The sequence below is a fragment of the Topomyia yanbarensis genome, chromosome 3 (genome assembly GCF_030247195.1).
Source record: "Topomyia yanbarensis strain Yona2022 chromosome 3, ASM3024719v1, whole genome shotgun sequence".
Lineage (NCBI taxonomy): Eukaryota > Metazoa > Arthropoda > Insecta > Diptera > Culicidae > Topomyia > Topomyia yanbarensis.
Window position 1 is genome coordinate 71,091,887 of NC_080672.1, and position 21,535 is coordinate 71,113,421.

Consider the following 21,535-nt stretch of genomic DNA (forward strand, 5'->3'; position numbering starts at 1 on the left):
TAATCCGTATTGAAAAGTTTGCCCTTTTGCGCTAATCGAGAGATGTGGTTTCTTTTAGTCATGCGATGCGCATTTCCCACGCGATGCGCATTCTGACGTAGCAACGTGCGACGTTGCCAATATGAACGTTCTTGCGGGCTGCATCAAAGTGGGCCGTGCGTTGAAAGAGCGCACTGTTACAAAATCCTCCATAACTCTCGATAGGAACAAAAATGAAAAATTATCAATACAGATTATTGAAGGTGAAAGATTGCCGCATAATTTGACATACGTTTTGAAAATTTTTAGCGTGAAGAACACAAGAAAAAATACAATTGAAAATTTTTAAGAGATGCAAAGTACCGTTATTCACACAATTATATAGTAAAAAAGTTTTTATAAGATAGTGCAAATATCATTCCGTAAGTGTGCAAAAATTCATTGAATTATCTTCAGTAGTTTTTGAGATATAAAATTATCAATTTTATCATGCAATAAAGTTTAAGGGTTAATATCTTAAAGAAAAAAAGGAATTTTAACTAAATATTTATACCAAAAGCTATTCACCATAATCCCTATACAATAAAATATACCTCATGAAGATCGGTGATTTTGCGAAAAATTCGAGGATCACTTGACATGGCTTTACTCAACATAGATGCGCTATGATATGATCACGGTATATTTCGTTCAGAAATATCAATTGAATCCTACTATTAGTTAAAATAAAACTTAACCCAGTAATCTCTAGCTATTTGAATGTCGTTGAAATGTAAAAAAATGTGACTAACATAGTCGAAATAAAAAAATAAAAAAAAACAACTTTCTTGAAAAATTCGCTACATTAACCAGCACACTCCACTGTTCGATATCCGTATGCTTCGTAGTGATTAACTTTACCACGCATAACATCCCTGTCTGGCGAGTAGACGTCACCTTTCCACAAAACCATTAGGTAACTTCTCAAGAAGTGAAAAACAAACCGTTAGAAGAGGAGAATAGCAGAGTATTATGATAACCCCATACTCCTCCTTCTAACAATGCCTGCCGAGATTCGAGAACAATACTACCTGCTGGAAGGAAATTAGAGGAAGTGTGCTTGAGTTTCCGGGATTACCGAGTTGTCTTTTCAGCTACCCGACGTGTAATCATGGCATATGTATGAGTTCTACGGAGATTGGACGGTGAGGGTAGTGAGGGCAGTGCTTGGCAATGTTATAAAACACTTGTATGAAGGATTGTTTTCAGTTTTAGATTCGAAAGGCATTTATAATGTATAATTAAAAATCTGACATTAAAGTTGATTTGTTGTTGTTCTTTACATTTGATTTAATTATAGATTGAATAGTGCATTTTTCCTAATAGCTATGGCCATTTTGGTCCCTTTAGTTACGGTATGGGATTACATCGTTTATTTAACAATCGATTCAAGGAGCGTACTGCATTACTCAATCCTTCAATGGATGCCTCTTAATTAGTATCAAAAGTTTTAATTCGTTCCTAAAATCCAGTAGACAAACTAAAATGGCCTGAAACTGGTGAAGCCTCGAAACGAATGCTCTTATTTTCACCCTAATACCATGTTCACACTACAGAGTTAAAACATGTTATAATAATTAGCAAAACGAAAAATGTCATCAAGATAGCGTTAAAACATGTTTTAACTCGTAGTGTGAACGTAGTATAACATTCGAACCATTGATTTGAACAAAGATGGCAGAAGCTACTCAAACCGACGTCTTCATTTGGTTAGGATGACTATAGGCTCATTACTCTATCATGTTGAAACACTGTCTATTTCACATTTTTTAGGAATAAAAAAAACTAATATCCTATTGCATATTATCCGTACCGAAAATGCCGTTACGGAGAGATGGGTTATAGAGTACTCATAAAAACCACATAAACATGATTAGATCGATCCCAAATATATTTAATTCACTTTGTGGTATGTATGAGATATTGAGACCATTGCGAAGTTTTTTGATGCTTATGATATCATGAATATTTGCGGACTATTATTACAGTCTTTTTAAGGGACCAGACAGTGTTTGAGGCTAAGAAAATTTGCTCGATTATAACTTTGATTTAAAACTTATAGCAGTAATTTGCAAGTTTAGATAACTGAAGACCAAACAAGTATGGTCAAATAAGTTCAGTAAAATTGTACTTGTATTTAAATTAATCTCCAATTCACTTCGATCACAAGTCACCCTGCTTTATTAATTTTGAAATCAACAGACGTACAATCAATTCTATATCATTCTCAATATTAATCTTAAAGTTGAAATTGTAACACTATACGAAACAGCTACCGACCGTAGGTTCGTTTCTATCAACCCCTTCCAAAGTCTGAACACGTTCCACCTCGCTGATCATTCCACGTGGTTGGTTGGTTAGTTATTTGGTTGGGAACGTCATGACATCGGCATCAAGGACGACAACGTATCGCAGCAGGCGGGCGTGCGCGCCTTTCGAGAGCGACATATAAGCCCATTCCAGACCAGTCAGTGCAGTGGCTGACTGACTGACTGACTGACTGTGTTGCCAATGGAAACAAACATCCATCCGTCAGAGAATAGCTGATAGCTGGCTGATGTTGGTCGGATGATCTGAGCTGCTGAAAGGTCCCATCGTCACATTGTCTCCCTTTCGCGCGGCATTGGGAGTGGCGCTGGGGGTACAGAGGGAGCGGAATTCATCGCACAGCCGGAGTTCGGCGCAGGTTATAACGAAGCAAAAATAAAGACCCGTTGAATTGAAGTTGCAAGTCAGCGAATTGTAATTTACAAAATGGGTACAAACTGTGGGGGAGATGAAAAATGAGCAAGAAAAACGACATGTTGTTTGGCGTCGGGATGTTCTGTGAAGCGGGATTTGGTTCGGGCTTCCGGATGTTTTCATGCCGGACTGTTGGTGCTGTTCGAGCTCGAAGAAAGAACCATCAATGGGGAGAACAATGCCAGCGGAGAGCGGCATTCACCGAAAAATAGTTCTATTTCTCATTTCCATTTTATTCCCATTCCGGAAAGGAAACAAAAATCGAAGAAAAATAGTTGCTGAAATAACAGAATCATCCGCCACTGGGGAATGTTCTTTTCCTCGCTCTATTGTAACTGTAGGTACGGTACACAAATTTGTTTTAATTCCGTGACTCTGTTTCTTTTTTGTTCCCATCATCCATCCCGCTATTCAGGAGCCGAATGGAAGCTGCTGACCGAGGACGAAAAACGACCATTCATCGACGAAGCGAAAAGGCTCCGGGCGATGCACATGAAGGAACACCCGGACTATAAGTACCGGCCGAGGAGGAAACCGAAACCGATCCGACGTGACGGGTATCCCTATCCGATGACGTATCCCTCCGTGCCGGTCGACGCTCTGCGGGCAGGTTAGTGTGTTTGACTATTTTATGATAAAACAAAAATTCAGATCAGATCGGGATTATTGCCATGACATAGACACCAGGGTATGTTTAAAACATCTCGAAGTGCCTCTTATCCTCCACAACGTAATAAATACTAAACTAATGGTATTTTCGTTTTTGACACTACATTGGTGTAGTCGATGCTACACTCATTCAAACTTGGGTGTAATCAGTCTATCAGTCTAGCACTACACCGGTGTAGCACCAAGAAAAAACGAAAACGCTATAAGCTCGAACATATTATTATAAAGTTATTATAATATTTCCTTATGAATAGGTATTGAGCCTATTTGGAAACTTTTAAGTTTTTCGTGCTAGAATTATACAAAGTTTTAAAAATTTTGGAGCATGTTGAAAAGTTTTGATAACGATGCAAAAAATACATGTTTTGCTTTTCTCATATAGAAAGGTTATGCAATCACTCCGAAAATAGACAACTTAATCCCGGCCCGGCCCAGGCCCAGTGTCATATCCCATTCAATTCAGTTCGTCAAGATCGGAAAAGTCTGTATGTGCGTGCATGTTTGTTTTTTACTTGGCGGTAAAGCTTTTACGGCAACCCAGCACACGTTCAGTAGTTGATCATACTGCCGATTTCGTACATCGCATGCCAGAGTGATAAACTCTGAACAGAAAAGAAAACTCCGAACCCTACTCCTCTAAACTCCACCAAGGAGTCCGACATTTTCCTGATCCCCCGGATTCCATTTGAAATGACAACTTGGGGAGAGTGCACTCGTGCACTGCGCTTGATTCCAGGTCAAGCTGATCGCGCTAGTTCGCTAGTCTCATAACCGCCATTTCCGTCCTGCACGGTATCCAGCGATTCCGATTGGAGGGTGGCTTCCGGTTCACTGGGTCCCGACGACCCTATACTGGTGGTTTGTTGCGTTCGGTGCTACTCGGCGTAGTCCCCGGCTGTGGAGCTAGCCTACCTCGTCGGAGAGTTTCCCGACGAAAGAATGTTTCAAAATGAAATGCCGAGATCGATCCTGCGATTCTGGATGGAGGGTAACTTCCAGTTCACAGGTGCCCTGACAACCATTTGCCGATGCTACTTCACTGTCTACTCGAGCTAGTTTCTAGTGGTGAAGCTAACCTACTCCGACGGAGAAATTTTCCGAAAGGAAATAAAAATCGTACCGAGGTCAGTCCAGTGATTCCGAGGGGCGAATGACTTCCGGTTCTCAGGAGCTCCGACGACCTATCGTCGACGGTGCGTGCGCTCAATCTAGTTCACGGCGGTTGATTTAGCCTACTCCAGTCGCTCCCGTTGGTCTACTTTATCTCTTTCGTGCAGACGGACTTGTCGAGTGCCAAGGTCGGTCCGGCGATTCCTGTTGGAGTGTAACTTCCAGCTCATCGGTGCCTCGACGACCCAAAGCCGTGTACTGCTGCATTGCTGGTCGTTGCTCCTCTCGCCATCTTCGTTACAACGCTGACATGGTCTGAACGACCACTCTGTTCACCGCGTTCCATTTTCCTTTTTTCTCGCAAATCTATTGGACAATAATATTCATGTTAACGTCCTCACCGATAATGTTTCTCATTTCGTTATGCTCGTGCTCGATTGGCGGGTATCCGGAGACCACGTGCTCAGGCGTATCATCCGCATCATCGCACGCGATGCAAAACGGCGATCTCGCGTAGCCGAACCTGATCCGATACTTCTTGAAACAGCCATGACCAGACAAGACTTGTGTCATGTGGAAGTTCACTTCGCCGTGCGCTCTGTTAACCCACACCAACAGGTATGGAATTAGTCGATAGGTTCATCTGCAGTTTACAGCATCGCACTTGCTTAAGGTATCAGCTCGTTTACGGACTTCTCGCGTACCTCGATTCCTATAACACTCACTATCTTCTTAGCGCAAAAGGTTTATGGGAATCGTTCCAGCTATCGTGCTATTCAGCCGAGATGTGTTCCTCTTCGTCTGCAGTGCCGTCACCCAAGCAGGTCCTGCGTATCTGAGCACCGATGTGGAGACACTCGCCAGTAGTCGCTTTTTGTTGCTGATGATCGCCGAGTTTTTGGGCATGATCCAAGATAGTGCCGACATCACTTTCACAGCCCTCCCGCATGTGTGGTCGATGTGCCTATAAAAGCTTAGTCGGTCGTCTATCATCACTCCCAGTTGTCTAACTTCCCGCTTTGAGTCGATGATACACTCTCCGACCGAAATTCTTGCCTGCTTTTTGGTTGCCAACCATCTCGGTTTTGTGGTGAGCTAACTTCAGCTTCTTCTCGCGTATCCAATCTTCCACAACATCTACCGCCTCCGTTGTGAGTACTTTTACTTCTTCTAGTGATTCACCGATCACAAGGAATACCAAATCGTCCGCAAAACCGACAATCTTCACGCCCCTGGGGAGACTCAGCTTCAGCACTCCATCGTACATAGCATTCCAAAAAGTTGGGCCGAGCATGGAACCCTGTGGAACCTGCGGAGTTGCCGGTTCTTGAAGCACCTGTTGTTCAACGTTGCGTTAGAAGGTGTTATAAGGAGAGCGGGGATAGACACGAGAGGCACGATCTTCAGGAAGTCCGTTCAGCTTCTTGGCTTCGCCGAACACTTTGACATAAAGGCACGGAACTTTGAGGCGATGTCGGAAACGTACATCAGACTGAAAGCTGAAGCCAATAGGATTGGACTTGCCATCAACGTTTCGAAGACAAAATACATGAGAGGAAGAGGTTCTAGAGACGACAATGTGAACCTCCCATCCCGAGTTTAGATTGACGGTGACGAAATCGAGATGGTCGACGAATTGGTGTATTTGGGCTCACTGGTAATCGCCGACAATGATACCAGCAAAGAAATTCAGAGACGCATCTTGGCGGGAAATCGTGGCTACTTTGGACTCCGGAGGACGCTCCGGTCGAACAAAATTCACCGCCGCACGAAGTAGATTATCTACAAAACGCTGATTAGACCGGTGGTCCTCTACGGCCACGAGACCTGGACTATGCTCGTAGAGGATCAACGCGCCCTTGAAGTTTTCGAACGAAAGGTGTTGCGTACCATCTATGGTGGCGTGCAGATGGAAGACGGAACGTGGCGCAGGTAACCACTCCGCAGTAACGGTTTTCGCTTCTCTTTTGCTTCAGCGCATATTGGATAGACCATTCTCTCCCTCCGTGTATGTTGTAAACCTGTTAAGGATGACTCTTTCAAGCACCTTGCCGACTGTATTCAACAGGCATATCGGATTGTATTCTGAAAGATCTCCAGAGGACTTACCTGGCTTCGGCAACAGCACTAGCTTTTGAAGCTTCCAGAGGTTGGGGAAGTTATCATCGTCGATAGATTTTTGCAACGCGGTCCTAAACATATCCGGGTTCGTTAGGATTGCTGTTTTCAGAGCCACGTTGAGAATACTGTCTGTTCCCGGGGCCTTCTTGGTTCTCAAGCTTTTTGTCACCACTATCAGCTCCTCGTTGGTTACCTGAGCTTCGTAGTCATACTGAGTCCCGTATGGCGTGGGCGGCCAGGAGATCGGCTCATGCAGTGGAAATAGCGCTTCTACGATGACTCTCATCCTCTCCGGGCACCTATCCGGCGGTACTGCCGGTCCTCTTATCTTCGCCATGCCAACTCTATAGACTTTCCCCCACGGATTTGAATTGACGTTGCGGTAAAGCTCCTCTAGGCAGGCTTTCTTACAGAGCTAAATGTCCTTGTTAAATGCGGCTCTTGCCGCCTTATAAGCTTTAGATTTTAGAGCAGCTCTTTCAGCGACGTTTTGGGCTCTCTGAATTTTCCTCCGGGCTCGGTGGCAACATGTACGTAGATCAGCAATCACCGAGTTCTACCAAAAGGCCGGGCGGCGACCTTGGTTTATCTTCACTTGGCATGGTTGCGTCGGACGCCCTTGCTAATGCCGTTATCACTTTATCTGTACTGAAGTGCAGGTGATTACAGTCACGTCTTAACGCTTCAACGAAGACTGTCTTGTCGAACTTAGTTGTTTTCCTCCTCCGCTCGTTTGATTGGGTCACACGTGCTTCAGACTGTCTATTGCATCCGATAGTGTACCGGATCGCTTGGTGGTTACTGTGGGTGTACCCTCGCACACTCTTCAATTCAAACTTCTAACCCGATAACTGATTCTCGAGCTCCTCGACGATAGGTGCTGGTTGTACCGTCGTTTGCATCTACGTTCAGCTTTGCAAAGGCCTCAAGTAGACTACTCCCCCTTAAGTTGGTGAAGCGGCTGTCCCTTTTTACTGCAGAAGAAGACTCCATTGATTTTGGCGATTACAAAGTCTTCATCTACGCGATAAACCACTTCCTGAAATGGAAATCTTTCCGTCGTCCAAATCGCCACTGATTTTGTGTTATCTGCTATCCAGTTTCTCTCGCCGACCAGGATACGGTATGGCTCCGAAATAATAGCTACATCGCATTCAGACTCCGCTACAGATTGTCGCAGCAAGTGTTGTGCTGTATCGCAGTGGTTGAGGTTGATTTTCGTTACCTCGACTATGACTTGGTTGCAGTTGTTACCTTCATCGTTTGCATAGATCAGATATCTCGGAGCCTGTCGACAGTTTTTTTCCTTGTGACCTTCTTTCCCGCACCTTCTGCATAATTTGCTCCTGTCAGGTCCACTGAAGTTTCTCGCCAGATGGCAGAACTCTTAACACTTGAAGCACACTTACGGTCTCTGAGAGACACTCAATGGACATACTGACCAGCCAACTTTGATGTTCCCAATTTTCAATGCCTTGTTTGCTGCTTCGACTGAAAGACTAATGCTGTTTTCGGTTTTAGAATCGAGTCGCCCTAGGTTCGCTCTAATGTTTACAGTTTCCATACAAAAGTGACAGCTTCGAGCGAACCTAGAGCAACTCTGATCTAAAAACGAAATCAGCATAACTGAAGCCGCTTGCGTGCCGAAAGGTCCCTTTCTCATTTGGATCGTCATCTGTACCTAACCAAGCTCGCACTGTTCTTTCAGAGCTTCTCTTAGCTCTTCTTCCGAAGATATTTCATTCAGGTCCTTACATTGGATTGTTGCCTCTGGGCAAAAGGCTCTCACTTCCACCGCTTCGCCCACAACTTTCTCGGTGAGCTCTTTATAAGTGGAGCTGTTTAACTTCGGATCCTTTTTCAGTTCCAGGGTCATCTCTCCGGTGCCTAATTTTCTTAAAGTTTGAGCCCATCTCCTTGAGTACCGGGTTTATTGGCATTGCGCGCAGTACCTTCTCGTACGAGTCATCGCTAGTTTTGACTATGAGTGCTTCACCTTTGTTTCGTTCCTTGAAGAGCTTTCTCTTTTCGGCCCTATCCTTGTTGTTCTCCTTCCATTGCTGCCAACGACTTCCCATGTGGTGTTTTTACCCACGTTAGTGGCTGCTTCGTTCGTTACGCGTACCACTACGCCGGGAGCCTCTTTGTGTTTTTTGGAGTCTCCTTATCTCGCTTCACCTGGTGAAGCTCTTGACCTCGCCGGTGTAGAGAGGGAGACGGTTTCCGTTCCCTGGGTTTTCGTCTTTCGCCTCGTAAGTTTCCCTCACTTTCAGTCATGCCATTGTTTGCCTTATTTCCAAAGACTTCTGGGCCAACAACAACTCCTGGCCGGTTAGCTCCGCTTTCTGCTCCAAGGTTCTCCATTCCTTGACGGCCAATTCGAGGATTCCAAACCTTTTGTCAACAAAGTTGTGCAGTTCATCCTCTAGTTTTTAGCAACTGCTATACTCGGAAAGCTTGGTATTTTCAACCAGGCACTGCCTTCCTGCTTTTACTGCTTCACTTGAAGCTGCGGCTGCGGCTACGGCTGCTGGTGCTGTTGAGGCTGCTCCTGGTGTTGAAGCTAGGCCTGCTGTTTCTTCTGGTCGTGCTGTTATTGCACTGGTTGGCTTTGCCGAGGTGGTGACCTCGTTGAACAACTTTTGACGAAGGGATTTGCCCTGTCTACTTCATAGGTGTAGGTTTCTTGCTCCATTTTGTTGGGTCTCTACTCCGGGCCGCTATCTCCATTCGTTGTACATAATCGCCTCTCGTGATCCCAGGATTATCTATACAAACAACAGGGAGGTCTTGCTAGGCTTGACACATGAGGAATAGTGTTCAAACCCAAATCGGTGTAAAATAGGAAATGCTCCACCCGAACCTAGTACGGCCAACTAAATGGTGACGAGTTTTGAACGTACCCGGAGACCTGCTACCTGGGTTTTGTCGGGACGGAGGCTCAGGGAGTAGAGCAGCACGCCTGTCAGCTGTCCGTAGACGTTCACAAAAGCCGGTATGCTGTAGTCAGAATGTTACTGGCGTCGATCCTGATGTGCCGGTTAACATTCCGGTTGTCTATCTGTGTGTGTACGTAACGGACAAACTATCACTAGGCTTTCGAAGCAATAGCTGAATTGATCTTATCCAAACCAATTTCAAATGAAAAGCCCAACACTCCGACAGAATTAATTAATTTGTTTTTGATTCTGTGACCTTTCGTTCACTTTTCGCAGGTTCACTGTTCTTTATCGTGACCTTACGGATTAAATTAAATATATATGGGGAAAAATCACTTAATATTATTTAGCTAGATAGGATTAAAATAAATATTAAAACGAACTATTAGATTTAAAAGTCAAATATAAAATCAATTATAATAAAATAAATTAAAAATTAACATGCATAAAATTCATATAATAAAATTGCTTTAGCTAGATAGACGGCACAACGATCAAATTGAAAAACTCTACACAAACTAGGATTTATATTCAGCTCATGCAACACTACACGCCACAAACACCCACCAATACCCATACTCCAGAGAACTGAAGTTGATTTGGTAACCACGGCTGATCAATGGAAAATCGGAGGCAAGGTTCCGGGAAACTCGGCAACCGACTCGATCGTCACTTGGACTTGGAACAGCAAACCATCCACACGGCTTTTGGAGAAACTTATTAAAGTAATCAATGCGAAGTTAAGAAAAATTATAAAAAGTTTATATTACAAATATCAACCTTGAAATCGTGGAAACCATCATCTTGAACGAGCGTTTGCCGTAACAACCGTAGCACAATTCCGGGTCGCATATCGAATTGCGGTTTTCCGGAGGTAAAGCAACCGATCCACGTGCTTCAGAGTTTCAGCGAGACGACAAGTTCGAGAGAGAAGCGCACGAGTTCCCGAACCAGCCTGTTACCACCAAAAAGGCCATCAGGGCTCCGGAAGAGGATCGCCTTGGTCTGAGTTGGAGTCATCGGAACCAGAACCAAAAGAGGACGACGGCAACGGCAGGTGCGCAACGGGCCCACACACTCCACACCTACACAATCCCTGTAAGTAATCATTTGTACCAAAGTAGGGCATTAGGGACGTTAGGGACCTTGAGGATAGAGTGCCAAATAAAACGACGGTTAGGATCAAAAAAGTGATTTTCCCCCTTTAAACCTTGAGAAACCGCACGGCGAGGATTGTGCCGACCCTGGGGTTAGGGTAGAGTTCCGTGCGACTGAGCGGGCGGTAACGAAGGAAGTTACATTTTGGCGACCAACGAAAAATATTCCCTATTTTTCGAGGTTAAGCGAGGGGGGGATAACGATAGTGACCATCGTTTTCGCCGGTGTTACTGGTAATTGATCCCAGATTCAGCAAAAATTGATAGATAACGCCATTTCAAATCTAGCGCGAAGTGGATTTAAAGAATATATAATAATCGAACAGATTCCGACGAAGTGTAGACCACGTGTTTGAATCGTGACTAAATACGGAGAAAGTAGCTATTAGTTCCAAGCTTCTAGCCTATTTAAAGAACACACAGATTTTTCAACCAAACGATTGAAATAAAACACCATATAAAACGATAAATTTATTTAGATTAACAAATTTGATGAAAATTGTACACGTGCTCAGTATCAGTGAAAACCCGATTATTCCTTCTGGGAAATTACTTTTTTTTCTCTTAGTGTAAACATAGAAAATACTGTATAATGGACCGTTTCATCATTCAGTACTACTGTTTGAACGTGTCGCATTTGTTGGCTGATGAACTGACGTATGAGTTGGTCATCCGTAAAATCGAAGCACATTCCGAACCACGAGGTGTGCAGGAAAGAAAATGTAGAGCTGAGCTGAACGGAGAAAAACAAGAGAAGGCAACAGAAATCGAATACGAGAAAGGTTGGGAATCTCTATTAGATGAACTTGAAACGTGTGCGAATAGGATAGCAGAAATTAGGCATGTGTTAGAAAACAGGCAAGCAAAAAAAGTACCGGATCAAAGACTTAAATCCAGACTTCTGCATTTTCTCTTCCGCACGCTGCGAATCAAAGCGCATGCGATTGAAGAGCCTGATCAAAATACCGTCTCTGATTTAGCAGGACAGTGTGTGAGACTTTTGAATGACTACTATTCAATTTCGTCTCCTTACCCTGAAGTTCGAAGAGCAGAAAGCGATTTGGTAAATAATAGCATACTCAGAATGCAACACGCTCACCCAGAAAGCGAAAATTTAACAGAACCCACTAATCAAAACGAACAAAACGATACCCAACATCCCGACAACCCCGTTGATCTTGAAATTCAGGAAAATGACGAATGGGAATACGAAAATGAACCACCCGAATCACCACCCCACCGGGAGGCGGATGAACTAAGCAGTGACGATGAAGAGGCCGGTGCGTCCGGTATGCAACCCGTAGAGAATGAGAATACTAAATTGCAAGAAGAGAACAGACAGTTGCGGGAAATGGTAGAACAGTTATTGTCTCGAATGGAGCTTATGGAAGCCGATAAAAATAAGAAAACAAATCCAGAACAATCGAAAAACAGTACTCAATTGAACAAAACTTTGGGACATGACCAATCAAATGAATCGAATCTTTCCGGTCAACCAAAACCAAAGTTCTCTTATAAAGAATTCTTAGATTGGTTGGCTAAGGACCAAAAATTTCCAAACAAGATTTCTGCCAATAAGATAAAAACCAACTTATTACCACCTTCAAAACCACTCAAAGGTGAACCTATCGACCGAGAGTATTCAGCTCGAGATAGTACAAATAAGCGACTTCCTATACACAAATGGAAAATTCGTTACGATGGTACAGACGGTGGACGTAGGTTAAATGAATTTCTTAAAGAAGTTGAGTTCAATGCGAGATCTGAAGGTTACACAGAAGAAGAACTTTACAACTCTGCTTACCATTTGTTCCTTGGTAAGGCAAGATCATGGTATATGGAGGTGAATGAACATAATGAACTCCAAACATGGGCAAATCTAGTGGATGAATTCAAGCGTGAGTTCCTTCCTCCAGATTTGGATTATCAGTACGAACGCCAAGCACATATGCGAAAGCAAGGTGCAAGGGAACGATTTCAAGATTACTACTTGGACATGACTCGTATATTTCGTAGTATGACAACTTCTTTGGATGAATCGAAGAGATTTCAAATTCTCTTTCGCAATCTCCGCTCCGAATATAAAAGTGCAATGCTTGCTGCTAATATTACCACGATCGTCCGAATGAGAGAGTTCGGAAAAAGTTTCGACTCGATTAACTGGCAGTGGTATATTAGAAATGACAAAGACAGCGGTAGAGGTTTAAGAGGAGGTGATAGGCAAGTGAATGAGATAGAGACAGATAAAAGACCACAGGGCAAGAATAATTACCGACAATGGAAAAAGGGAGAGAATTTTTCAAGGGAATTCAGAAATTCAAATAGACCTTCTAATTTTCGAAACGATTCATCGGATCAAAAACAAAATTATAAACAGCAGTCTACAGATAGAAAACCTACGGATCAAAAACCCGATAGTAATCAAAGAAAAACAGACGATAGTAAACCTGGCCCAAGTAAAAATTTCAACTCACTAGAAAAGGTGTTGAAAGCATATGTTCCAGTAAAAAACGGAACGTGTTTCAATTGCCACGATTTTGGGCATAATTTTCGCCAATGCAAGCAGGAGAAGCAAACCTTTTGTGAAGTTTGTGGTTTTCCTGGGTTTATTCAAAAAGATTGCCCGTATTGTCCAACAAAAAACGCAGAAAAGACTGCTCACTGAGGCAGAGTAGTCAAGGTGCTTTACCTGTAAGTCCTCCTATCAACGAAATTGTAGCTACCCACGACATTCTCACTCAGCTTGGTTACCAACGAATTGCTCATTCACGATGTGAGGAGGAGGTTAACACTATATTTCTCCACCCACATGGAGATAATAGGCCATTCGTTCGAATCGAACTGCTCGGAATTAAGCTGGTAGCGTTGTTGGACAGTGGGACGAATCGAAATATTCTAGGAAAAGGTTCAGAACGCTTAGTGGCGAACCTAAACCTGAAATGTTCGCCATCCGACTTGACATTGATAACTGCTGAAGGCAATCCAGTAGCTGTGTCAGGAGAAATAGAAATTCCAGTATCATTTAACGGATTAACGAAATTCGTTTCTTTTGTTGTCGCTCCTTCTCTAAATCGGCAGTGCTATCTCGGTATGTCTTTTTGGGATCAATTCGGAATTTACCCTTCACTTCGTGATTCGTTTATCGAAACAATAGATGAGCCCGAAGAGTCTGGGGACGATCAACCGAACCTGTCTCCCGAAGAACAAGAAGAGTTAGACAAAGTCAAAATGTTATTTCTTATTCCTGAACCTGGCGACATTGGTCGTACCCATCTTCTATCGCACACCATCGAAATTAAAGAAGAGTATCGTGATCACGCTCCGATACGTAAGAACCCATACCCCTGGAGTCCACAAATCCAGCAGAAAATTTACAATGCGTTAGATAACATGATTCGCGACGATATTGTAGAAACATCGCGATCTGCATGGGCGCAGCCCGTTGTGCCAGTTTCCAAAAGGGACAGCGATGCTGTTCGTTTATGTCTTGACGCGAGGAAACTTAATGAGCGCACTAAGCGTGACGCTTATCCACTCCCGCATCAAAATCGCATCCTTAGTAGATTAGGGTCATTTAAATATTTAACGACAATCGATTTAAGTCAAGCATTCTTGCAAATCCCTTTAAGTCCTGAATCGCGACATTTCACCGCTTTTTCCATTCCTGGTAGAGGGTTATTTCAGTTCAAGCGTTTACCTTTTGGGCTGGTGAATAGTCCGGCGACGCTGAGTAAATTAATGGACATTGTGCTGGGATTTGGAGAGCTAGAACCTTATATATTTGTATATTTAGACGACATTGTTGTCGCGAGCAAAACTTTTAAAGAACATGTTGAAAAACTGAAAGAATTAGCTAAAAGATTGCGGGAAGCTAATTTGCGAATCAACCTGATAAAATCAAAATTTTGTGTGCCGGAATTACCTTATTTAGGCTATATTTTATCAAAAGATGGACTGAGGCCCAATCCGGATCGCGTCCATGCGATTGTCGCGTATGAGGTGCCAAAGTCTGTTCGTGCGTTGCGTAGATACCTCGGTATGGTAAATTATTACCGACGGTTTATTGACCAATTCAGCGCACTCACAGCCCCTCTAACAGATCTGCTGCGAAACCGACCCAAATCGGTGCAGTGGACCAAAGAGGCTGATGTGGCATTCCGAGCAATAAAAGAAAGGTTGATTAGCGCTCCCGTAATGGCGAACCCAGACTTTACTCTCCCATTCACAGTGCAGACCGATGCGAGCGACCACGCAATAGCTGGCGTTCTAACGCAGGTCCAACAAGGTGATGAGAAAGTAATCTCTTATCACTCAGAGAAATTGAAAGGCGCTGAACTTAATTATCACGCCGCAGAAAAAGAGGGTTTAGCAGCACTCAGGTGCATCGAGAAGTTCAGGTGTTATATCGAGGGAACCCAATTTATGTTGGTCACCGATTCCTCAGCGCTGACCTTCATAATGCGGTCTAAATGGAGAACCTCATCTAGATTATCTCGCTGGAGTATCGAACTGCAACAGTACGATATGGTACTGAAACATCGAAAAGGGAAAGATAACATCGTACCAGATGCTTTATCACGGTCGATGGAGATATCTGCAATTGAAGCCAAATCTGAATGGTATTCACGATTATTCTTAGCAATTCAGAGCGAACCTGAAAAATATATGGATTTTAAAATCGATAATAACAAAATCTATAAATATGTGTCTTCGCAAACCGATATGTTAGACTACGTTTTTGATTGGAAATTATGTGTTCCTGAGTCGAAACGAATTGAAATCCTTATCAAAGAACACGATAATTCCTTTCACATTGGGTACGAGAAAACCGTCGAGAAAATTAAAAAACGGTATTATTGGCCTCGAATGACGGCCGACATTGAACGGTACGTTTCGAATTGCGAAACTTGCAAAAGGATCAAACACTCAACTACTTCGGTAGTGCCGGAAATGGGAAACCAGCGTGTCACCACCAAGCCATTCCAGATCCTCACGATGGACTACATCCAATCTCTTCCAAGAAGTTCTCGAGGTAACGCGCATCTACTGGTCCTTATGGATGTGTTCTCGAAATTTTGTCTCTTGACTCCTGTTCGGAAGATTTCCTCAGCTAGTGTTTGTGAGATTCTAGAACAGCTTTGGTTTAGACGACTGGCTGTTCCCCAGTACATAATTTCCGATAATGCGACAACTTTCCTTTCGAAAGAGTTCCAAGGACTACTTTCCAAATATGAAGTGCAACACTGGGCAAGTGCAAGGCATCATAGCCAAGCTAATCCCACAGAAAGACTGAATCGAACGATCAACTCGATGATCAGAAGCTATGTGCGAGAAAATCAGAAATTATGGGATACACGAATCTCGGAAGTAGAGTTTGTTTTGAATAATACAATTCACTCTACTATTAAATATACTCCTTACCGAGTGATCTTCGGTCACGAAATACCAACAAAGGGTTCGGATCATCGACTCCAACCGGTCGATGAACTTTCAGAAGAAGATAGAATGGGACGGATGAAGAATATAAGTCGAGCAGTTTACGAAAGGGTAGTCGATCATCTTCAGAAAGCGCACGAAGACACGAAGAGGAAGTACGATCTAAGGCACAAAAGATACTCCCCGACATTTAGTATCGGTCAGAGAGTGTTCAAACGTACGTTCCGGCAGTCATCAGCTGTCGATAATTTTAATGCCAAGTTGGGCGAAGTCTACGAACCATGTGTGATAATAACAAAAAAGGGAACGTGTTCTTACGAAGTCAGCGATTTGAAAGGGAAAAGCCTCGGTGTGTTTTCCGCTGGCGATTTAAAAGTCTAAAATAAAAAGAATAGTGCATTAGTATTATACGGCGGCGAATTTTGTGATAATTTAACGTGCGATCTTTGTTACGTGTCATCTAGAGATCGATACGTTGGCAGTTTTCCAAGTTTTATTCCGCTATGCGAGCACTGTGCACGATTAAAGTTTGTTTCCCGGGAGCAATGAAATGAAAGCTTGAGGTGAGCAATATTTTTACGCTTACAATAGGTACCTAAATAGAAAAAAATAATACAATTGTTGAATGATTAATCATTACGATTTCACTATGTGGATATTATTTACCGCTAGATACAAGATCGTAGACTTTTTTTGATCTTGTTGAAGCAAGTGTTAAATATCGACCAGTGAAATGATGCTCAGCGTTCTCACAGGTTACGATCGAGAGGATTAAACTTTTGATGCACATGGACACTATTATAAAGAAAATCATCTTATATCCCTGTTGGATCAACATCTTCCCTAATTAATTTAAATACTGTTAATTACACGCACAATTTTCATCAAATTTGATTGGCTTCGGTTTAAGAACCAGCCAAACGCACGATCGACGACATTTACCCGTAAAAGTGATCATTGGCCAATTGTTCTCAACGTGATAGTGTTCGTCTTCTTTGCCGGCAAAGCAGGCTGTTCTTAAACCCAACCGAATCGAACCCACCATACCGCTGATCAATATTTTCTTTTGTTATATCAGTTAATTATATATGTGTTTGCTGTGAGTTCATATAAGTCTATCTCACGATCGATCATTCGTGATCAGTGAACGTACCCCGCGCGCGATTATTAGTGTTAGATTTGTCGGAGTGCAAATCGATTGCATCCACTGAATGTATCAATTTACATGACTTTTGTGTTGTGAATAATGTTCCGGAACTGTAAATAGTTATTTTCTTTGTTTTTTTGTTTATTTATAGTTAAAATCGAATAAATTAATAATAAGAATACAGTGATGTTTGATAATCGTTAAAACTGTTGAATTAAATGTTAAATCCACTTTATGGTATTTGTTATGTTTGTTCGGTCAATATTTGCTGAGTAATTGGGTACAGGTGCGGCATTACGCTGTGTTTCTAGAAGTTTTCCTTCAAAAAATTATTAATTACATTAATAATTTTTTCCCCGAGCGATCTGGTAGTGTGACCTTTCGTTCACTTTTCGCAGGTTCACTGTTCTTTATCATGACCTTACGGATTAAATTAAATATATATGGGGAAAAATCACTTAATATTATTTAGCTAGATAGGATTAAAATAAATATTAAAACGAACTATTAGATTTAAAAGTCAAATATAAAATCAATTATAATAAAATAAATTAAAAATTAACATGCATAAAATTCATATAATAAAATTGCTTTAGCTAGATAGACGGCACAACGATCAAATTGAAAAACTCTACACAAACTAGGATTTATATTCAGCTCATGCAACACTACACGCCACAAACACCCACCAATACCCATACTCCAGAGAACTGAAGTTGATTTGGTAACCACGGCTGATCAATGGGAAATCGGAGGCAAGGTTCCGGGAAACTCGGCAACCGACTCGATCGTCACTTGGACTTGGAACAGCAAACCATCCACACGGCTTTTGGAGAAACTTATTAAAGTAATCAATGCGAAGTTAAGAAAAATTATAAAAAGTTTATATTACAAATATCAACCTTGAAATCGTGGAAACCATCATCTTGAACGAGCGTTTGCCGTAACAACCGTAGCACAATTCCGGGTCGCATATCGAATTGCGGTTTTCCGGAGGTAAAGCAACCGATCCACGTGCTTCAGAGTTTCAGCGAGACGACAAGTTCGAGAGAGAAGCGCACGAGTTCCCGAACCAGCCTGTTACCACCAAAAAGGCCATCAGGGCTCCGGAAGAGGATCGCCTTGGTCTGAGTTGGAGTCATCGGAACCAGAACCAAAAGAGGACGACGGCAACGGCAGGTGCGCAACGGGCCCACACACTCCACACCTACACAATCCCTGTAAGTAATCATTTGTACCAAAGTAGGGCATTAGGGACGTTAGGGACCTTGAGGATAGAGTGCCAAATAAAACGACGGTTAGGATCAAAAAAGTGATTTTCCCCCTTTAAACCTTGAGAAACCGCACGGCGAGGATTGTGCCGACCCTGGGGTTAGGGTAGAGTTCCGTGCGACTGAGCGGGCGGTAACGAAGGAAGTTACAATTCCGATATTTAGTTTTCAAGATATGGATGTTTGATTGTGTAAAAACTGATTTAATCCACCTATCTTACACATATCACTATGGGATCATTATGATTAGTGTTGGAGAATACATGTGAAGTAGGCACCCAACTAGTAGAAGGATGAACACGGTTTCGAATTCAGCACGAATAATACAACGAAAACAATTTATAAATTATAGAAAATCAATTAAACAAATTATATCAAAAAATATTTAAGCGAGCGAATGAATCAAATTGATTCAGCTCATTGAGTCAAATATTAGACAATTTAAAAAAAATTAAAATTGATCGAATAAATCAAATTGATTCATACTAACAAGTTGGATGGAATGAATAAAAAGAAGAACTGAAAGGAATAAAAAATAATAAAACGAAGAAACCGAATAGAATGAATGAACTGGGAAAAATAATAGAATTAATAAATTTAATGAAACAATAAAATTAAAAAAATTAAAATTAATGAAATGTTTAAACTGAATGTATGGGATAAATAAAATGAGCAAAATAACTAAAATGAATAAATTTAACAAAATAAATAAAATAAATAGAATAAATAAAATAATTAAAATAAATAATATTAATAAAATAAATAAAGCAAATAAAATAAATAAAATATTTAAAATAAATAAAATAATTAAAATAAGCAAAATAAATAAAATTAAATAGCTAAAATAAATAAAACATAAAAAACGATATGGATTAAATTATTAAAATCTATTAAATGAAAGAAATATACAAAATAAATAGAATTGGTAGAATGAAAGAAGAAGAAAAAGAACCAGAATAAATTGCATTCAATGATTAATCTGGAAAACAAAGCAATATTAAACAATTCGATGTTTACGTGAGGAAATTTAACCTCAACGTTATAACTGTTCGAAAACGTTTTTATAAACATCATAGACATGCAGGGGTTATAAAAATAAGTATAATGAATTGAATGAATAAAATAAACAAAACGAAAGATAATGATCAAGAGAATTAATAAAATAATAATGACAATAAAATAATTAAAATGAAAAATTAAACGATCTCAAAAAGTTATAAAATTAACAGAATAAATTAATTTGTGTCAAATTAATTACTTGGATTCGAATAAACTGAACGATTGAAAAAAGTAGTCCGACTATAAAAATTAAAAAACTATGAATTGCATGATCTGGAAAAAATAAATAAAATGCATAAAATGAAAACAGTAAATAAAATAAGTAAAATAAATAATATGAATAAAATGCACGAAATGTAAAAACTGATCAGAATGAATTCAAAGGATGAAACGAATAAAATAGATGAAATGAACTCAAATGAACAAAATGAATAAAAAGAATGCTGAATCAAATAAATCCATCGAATGAATATACTGAAGCACGAAATTTAAAAAAAAACTTAAATATAGTTAATGAATAAAATTAATTGTACGAATTTGAGAACCATTGATTCAGAAAGATCGGAAATATTTGGTAAAATCCCATTGTTTCAAAAATTACAATGCACTTTCTAGTGTTTCCATTTTTTTCTGTTTTCACATTTTCGTTTTTTCTTTTTTCGACGATGTCGTTTAAGATTATCTGGTATTTTTATTTTATTTATACACTTGTATTAGTATGCAGGATATTGGAGCGTTCAATTTGTTTTTAGATTTCAAAGGTGTCTTTTTGGTCACAGATTTCTTACAAAAGTATTTTGTGCAGTATAAAATTTTCAGGTCCAGTATATTATCGCGTAATTGGAAATAGTTAACTAAGATAAGGTCACATGTGCTTTCAAACACCTTATAAAAAGAGCGACAGAGAAATAATGCTGGTTCCCATTCACAGTAAATATTTCAAAGTATTCACTTGCATTGAAGTATATAGATGGGAGTATGTAGGCTATGTTGGCGATTATATTATTATCACAAAAGCTGTGCATTCAGTCGATAACAATGCAGTCTGTTTCCAATCACACTTATAGCTTGCGAATTAATTCATTCGGAATTCAAGTTCCGGAGATTCGATTAATGAGTTCGATAAAATGAATACCACGAAAAAGACTACTAATTGTGTCTGCCATTGAAACTCCCTCTGAAGCGTTCTCAGCATAGAGCAAATATGGGCAACCGAAACCTTCGCTATAAGTTAGAAGAACCATTAAACCTGCGTCCCCTATCAAGAGCTCAAGGGGTCTTTAGAAGACTTTTTTCGGATCTAATTCGTAGATATTTTCGGACTTTGATCCATTATTTTTCACAAAAGTTCATACCAATACAGTATATAGGTATATTCAATATTATCAAAACAATACATCTTAGTTTTCAGATGACATGTTTGAATGCATGTTTTATTCAAAATTAAAAAGATATACGAAATGTTTAAAAAACGCACGTGAAATTCATGTTTTAAAATTTTTTATCTTCAAACATCCATATTACCCAGTTAAGCCGAATATTTTTCTGAGATTCCCAATGATTTTCTTGATTATAGCGTATATAAACACTTACTATAGAATTAAATTGAATTGGAGTTGATGTAGTTTTTCGATTTTTTGGTCACATATCTTCCCATAGTGCAACGTTTCGAAGGGGAATCCCTACATCTTCAGGGGAAAGCAGAGTTTGAACATAAATTAGGTACAGTTTTCTCATCATACAAGCAATTTGCAAATTGTCGCAGGACTACAAATATTTTCTTTTCCAAGTAAGATGTAATATTAATTTTGTTCCCATTCGTGACTCTGTTGTATACATCAATGCAAAAAACTATTCCCTAGAAAG

General features: G+C 40.7%; 2 protein-coding genes across 5 annotated transcripts in view; one reads left to right on the top strand and one right to left on the bottom strand.

The window, feature by feature from the left end:
- The window catches only part of LOC131693429 (SOX domain-containing protein dichaete), a 260,576-nt gene that overhangs the window by 175,449 nt on the left and 63,592 nt on the right, over nucleotides 1-21,535 (top strand). For all 4 annotated transcript variants that reach the window (XM_058981229.1, XM_058981230.1, XM_058981231.1 and 1 more), the window contains exon 4: nucleotides 3,176-3,370. In XM_058981229.1, coding sequence (XP_058837212.1) covers nucleotides 3,176-3,370 — 195 coding nt within the window. The remainder of the gene's footprint in view (nucleotides 1-3,175; nucleotides 3,371-21,535) is intronic.
- On the bottom strand, nucleotides 16,642-17,245 carry LOC131693430 (uncharacterized). The gene is made up of 3 exons (XM_058981233.1): nucleotides 17,135-17,245; nucleotides 16,859-17,035; nucleotides 16,642-16,787 (listed from the first exon to the last, which is right to left on the bottom strand). Exons 1-3 carry the CDS (start codon nucleotides 17,235-17,237, stop codon nucleotides 16,642-16,644), a joined length of 426 nt encoding a protein of 141 aa, XP_058837216.1. The 5' UTR covers nucleotides 17,238-17,245.